Source organism: Prosopis cineraria, unplaced genomic scaffold, assembly GCF_029017545.1.
Source record: "Prosopis cineraria cultivar Desert tree isolate PC_DT_omini unplaced genomic scaffold, ASM2901754v1 PC4, whole genome shotgun sequence".
In the NCBI taxonomy this organism is placed as follows: domain Eukaryota; kingdom Viridiplantae; phylum Streptophyta; class Magnoliopsida; order Fabales; family Fabaceae; genus Prosopis; species Prosopis cineraria.
Window position 1 is genome coordinate 12,155,802 of NW_026555335.1, and position 5,807 is coordinate 12,161,608.

The 5,807-nt window shown below is 37.3% G+C and overlaps 1 protein-coding gene across 1 annotated transcript; it reads right to left on the reverse strand.

The window, feature by feature from the left end:
- Positions 1–841: 841 nt before the first annotated feature.
- On the reverse strand, positions 842–5,807 carry LOC129309613 (protein YIP4b-like). Its single transcript, XM_054951253.1, has 3 exons — positions 5,115–5,807; positions 2,112–2,186; positions 842–1,286 (listed from the first exon to the last, which is right to left on the reverse strand). The coding sequence occupies exons 1-3, from the start codon at positions 5,616–5,618 to the stop codon at positions 1,026–1,028; spliced, it is 840 nt and encodes a 279-aa protein (XP_054807228.1). The 5' UTR covers positions 5,619–5,807; the 3' UTR covers positions 842–1,025.

Consider the following 5,807-nt stretch of genomic DNA (forward strand, 5'->3'; position numbering starts at 1 on the left):
TATTATACTTATTTAATAAAATATTTTATTTAGAATTATTCCTGAAAATAATTTATTTATTAAAAATATTTTAAAAAAAGACATGTTAAATACATTTTAAAATATTAAAAATATTTTGCATTTTTTAATAGTCAATAATTAAAAAAATGTTTTATATTTTTTTAAGGTAAGGGTCATATTTCCATGTCTAATCAACTGTTGCACTCCAGACAATATCGTCCTATGGTCGGTGGTCCAACATTTGACTCGAGAACACACTAACAAGAGCCCGTAGCAAACTTGGATACTCTCTGAAGCCACAAATATTTCACGAGAATACACATCAAGTGAATGTAGCTGCACGTACATGCTTCTGTGGAAGCTGCAAAATTACTGTGTCTGGATTAGAGTTTGTGTTTTTTTAAAGTATGTGATTTATATTTGGATGCTCTTCTTTCAAGAGTCAGCTTTGCCAAAAAAAAAAATTGAAAAAAACCATACAATCAAAAGCAAGAAAAACAAGTTTTAAACTTGACCATTATTTTGGAATAAAAACCATTAGGGCTGACATTTTTTAAAACAAGAAAAATAAGCCTCTTAAAGCAAGAAAAATAAGCCTCCAATCAGTTTCTGGGTTGCTAACTAAAGCTTTGATGTTCTCTAACTGGAGAGAAGGGGGAAAGTAGGTTATTCTAATTTACTTTTCTCATTGCGGGTCAGAAAAGGGGGTTTGGGGGGGGGGGGGCGAATACAGTCTTCTTACTTTCCCTAGCCCACTAGTCATAATAAGATATATTGATTTACAAAGCCATAAATCCAGTCCTAACATTATTCACATGGCAATAGGGAGGCAAAACACAGCAAAAAGGAATACCACTATACTTTCGAAGGAATACTATATTACTGTCAACAACTATACTTTTAGCTGACCAAACCAAAAAAAAAAAAAAAGGACAAAGGGGGGTTAAAATGAAAAAAATCAGGGTGCTTTTAGACAAAAAGTTTCTGCGTGGTAGATTGGAATCCAGCAAGGAGCAGGGACGCTTTCAATCAATGGCAATGATGAGAAAACCAACAGATACATACATGAGAAAAAGTGGGTACAGGGCAAGAGCTTTTCTCCTTGGGTTGACGGCAGCACTCATGAAAGGATATGCAGCCCAGGAGCTCCATCCCAATGTAATGCATACCACAATTATTTTTATCGTGACGCTGCCGTTCAACATGCAGATTAAAGCACCCACGTCCAGAGGGAACAAGCAATACCCCAGAAGACTCAGACTCTGAAAGAAAATGATCTGTCCACCCTGAAATTTTCAAGTAATAGACCACACACTTTGTCAGCTATGTTGCTGCCCTAGCACTGTCACCCTTGAAATACAAATCAACATATTTATAAACACATGATGATGGTGGTGGTGAGAGTCTTGTTTCTGCCAAAATCCGGGCTAGAATTCTAGCCATTTATTTATTGTTTTGCCAGCAAAGGGCTATAATTCTAGCATAATAGTTTATTTTATAAGAAGGAGCCAGAACAAATGAATTTGGTTCAGATTGAACACAGCCCTAGCTGTATTAAAAGGCCTGCAACTATCAAAATGGGCTGGTCCATCCAAAGCAAAATCCATTTTGCATGCTGAGGAAGAGGTGAATGAGGGTGAAATATGATTTACTTGTGGTTTTGGAAATCTGAATATAGTGCAAATTTCTTAGTTGAATTATATATACATATATATATATATATATATATAAGAGGGAACTAACCCAAAATTACAAACAAAATCAAAGTAGGTGGGAATTTAATCCCAAAATATCATTTTTTTATTTGTTTTGATACCTTTCTGGCGTGAATATATGACATTTAACGCTGTCCAAGTTAAAATATACTTTTTTTTTGGGTGGGGGTAGCCCAGCCCAGTCCAAAAACCTTAACAAGGGTTGATCGGGCCAGACACGTGAAGGCCCATTTTCTGATTATGAAGCACTTAAGGATCGGGTTGGCTATTTTGACACCTTGAAAGCAGCACCACAAAATGATCCCAGGGAGAAATGCAATACTGTCATAATGATTTTTTTCTTTTGGCCTGAAAAAACACTGATAAAAGTTGACAAGATATTAGAGAGACTGCTACCAGAAGAAGGACATTCAGTGTCAATATTACAGCACCAGCAGCAAGTAGCGCAAATGCAACAGCGAAGACGTCAGACTGACAAACAACCAAAATTAACAGTTAGTAGGATTCAAAGAAAACCAATTAAACTATCATTATAATAATATAACGCATCAACATTATACAAAACAAAAGAGGGGGTGAGGGTGGGAGGACCAAAACAAAAGCAAATAAAAAGGTACGAAGAAGGAAATTGAACATCAACTTAAGAAGGATTCCAAAAAAGCAAAGTGAAAAACTTGTTACGGGAAAAAGAAAATTATTTGCCATTATTTTCATCATCGAGTGATAAAAGGACTCTGACTTGCACGAAACTGTGTGATCTAAAGTAACAGTGTCGATGGCCTAAAAAAAAAAAAAAACCAGTGTATTGCAGTGTCACTGCCATATTGAACCTACACTACTCTGTTGATGGATATCCTTTGGTAATGGCAATTTATTACAATTTCCATTTGCATCTCAAAAGCAACATTTTAGAATTGTCCTCACAAAACTAAAGTTTTTTTTTTTTTTTTGGGGAAACCTTTGAAGAACTGAAGCAGATGTTTACCATATCAGAAGCACCAGCTCGTGAAAATTGTTAGATACCATGTCAATGGTTCAGTTCATATGAATGGCATGTGCAGTATACAAGCTGAGCTAAAGGACTTGACCCTGAATAAACTCCTAAAGTGGAGTTCCTGTCAACCAGATACTCTAAAACTACAACCACCTCAGCTAATCAATGATGAAATCCATCTCCGACTCATTTCCAAATACAATCACTGATCAAAAGTAGCAGTTGTTTATTCATGTGAGTGAACATGGAAAAAAAACCAATGAAACAAAATCCTAGATAGTAACGTCATGATTTTTCTATATTTGCAAGAAAGGACACAGAGATGCTAACGAAAAAATCATGTGCACTTGAAGCAAGTTAGAGATACATTTTTACTAAAGATGAAAAAATACGTTCCAGAAGTACAGATGCAGAATCAAGAAATTATAAAAACCCTATGAAGTTAGATAAAAGATATGCCCAATCTTGTGCTTCTATGCAATTAATGAAATACAAGCTAAAATCAAGATATGCAACCAATATAAAAAATGAAACCAGGATTGTAAAGCTTTACTTTGTTTTCAAAAACAACATGCTCCACTCTATATGGGGTAGGGGCAACAGACACATGCAATCAACAATTCTTGAACACTTGAAGATTTGAAGAACCAAATCCCACAATGAATTCAAAGTACCCCGGTAAGACCAGATGGATATAAGCTTTAGTGCCATCACATCTTAAAGAAAAATTTTAATCATCATCATCAATAATACGGCTCCATAGCTAGTTTAGAACTCAATCATAATATCTATCTCTGTCGTGGGAGTGCAATAACAATTTGGCACAGATTAGATATGCTTCTTAATAATAACTACGATTTTTCAGCAATTGTATCGATCATTACCATTGTAACTACTATGGCTTCATAGCTAGTTTAAAATTCTATCATGGCCACTACATATCTGGTGGAAATGCAATGGCCATTTGGCACAGATGTGAAATGTTTCTTAAGAAGCCAGGTTATAATATGGACAAGGAGTTCTCTATCCACACGGAGGTTCACAGAACGAGCCTGGCGATTTTTTAAAGGGACAGCCTGCGAGCTCATGCACGTGGTGACTGTATTGAAATAGTCTCATGAATCAATGTCCTGATTGTAATAATAATAAAAAAATGCAGCCTAAAATAACTATCATTCTGTGGCACCAACTACACAAACACACAATGAATCTCAAGAGCCTAAACAGAGACCTCATTGAATGTTACTGTATGTAAAGGAAAGTATGTTAAATATTTCTGAAGATTTGTAGGTTACAAAAGCGATTTGTCATAAAAAATATATATAAATCTTCAATTTTATATGTACTACACAAATACACAAAATCAAACACACTTTTTTGCCTTTCTTCTGATTTTCGAGTTCAAAACTAACGTTTGGCCTCCGCTTTGGAATTTTGGGGTTTAGCTTTTCTCAGGATGAAGGACATGTCCTGCACAGGAAAGAACCCTTTAACGGAAGTTTGATGTTGCAAGGGCCTGAATAAATGGCTTGTTATTTTAATGCACCAATAAATGGTTCCATCATAAGATACATTCACAGCTACACACATTTGTAACAGACTCTTTTATGGAGTATTCCTGCATAGACTAGGTGCATCATGCCAACCATACACCAAATAATGGCCACTAAAGCTATTTAGACTAACCGTCCTAAGAGAATCTGATATCTGAAAATATCAAACCAACTGCCAATTCCCATTGGTTTGGTACTGTTGGATTGGTCCACCATAAGCATGCAGAAATCTCTCCTACTTTACGTCATTCTGGCACATTGGTCTGAGTCTTCAGACAGTAACATCCACAAGACCATAAACTCTCTAAATGAATAAATAAGTACAATTAATTAGAATCCTTTTAAACCATTTCCTATACCATTTACCAGTAAAGATCATCCAGAGAAATTTATCAGAATCATCAGCTGAAGTTTTATCAGAAGTTCAGAACCACCTATTTGAAGGGGGGAAAATCACCGTGAAATGTCATAATGATAAATAAAAAATAACAAGGTTTCAACATAGCAGGATAGAAGTTCAGTACTGTCGTTGGTGTTTCTTTTGATTCGAATAGAAATTCCCAATGGCCGAAAAAAAAAACAGCAGGATATTATAAAGAATCCTACATTCACTCCTCATATTAAGAGACAAAATGAAACCCTCAGTTCTTCTTAGCATTGGCTAAGCAATGCAGGTGATGACGTGATGTTAGCTTCACAATCTCAATTGAAAAATGAAAAGAAAAAAAAAGATACTCAAATTTCCAAGATTAATTAATTCGTAAGCTCCGCAAAATGAACTTTTAAATGAGAAACTGCTCATTCATGAGCCACCAAAAATAATGAAGACACTATCTGCAACTGCATGCATACCTTCTTAACAGATGCGGACCATGAAAGAACCAGACCGAGGAAAACAATAAAGAAGAAGGGTCCCCAGAGATCCCAATCCCTCAGAGCCATCCCTGGATCCTCACGGAAGGGGTTAGGGAACACAACCTGCTTCAGATTATTAACAATCCTCGTCAGATCCCTTTTAACGGTGTCCAAGACCGGCTCCGTCAACGTGTCAGGAGGGATGCCGAATCCACTGGGCGCGATACTAGGACGGCCATTGCTAGACGACGAAGTTGGAATCAGAGGAGGAGGGGTGGGAAGAGCCGATGGCTTCTGGTTGGAAGATTTCGGCGCTGGTGGAATGGCAGCAGGCATATAAGGCGAGGAAGATACCGGAATTGAAGCTCGAGGGGGACTGGGAGGTCTGGCAGGTAGAACAGTGGTGGGGCCCGATTGGACGCTAGCACGAATGAGGTTCTCGATCTCATCAATGTCGGACTGGGACGATTGGTGCAGAGGTATGGTATCGCCGTGAGACATTTTCTCTGCTCCTCAGAATGGGGATTCAGGGAAAAGGAATTTCACAGGAGACGAAGGAGAGGATGAGAGATCAGAAAGAGAGAGTGGAGGGTCCGAATACAGAGAGAATAGAATTGTGAAGAAGGATCGAAATAACGTGACTGAGAAGCAAGAAGCTGACATGAAAATGGTTGCAGGGCAGGAAAGCGC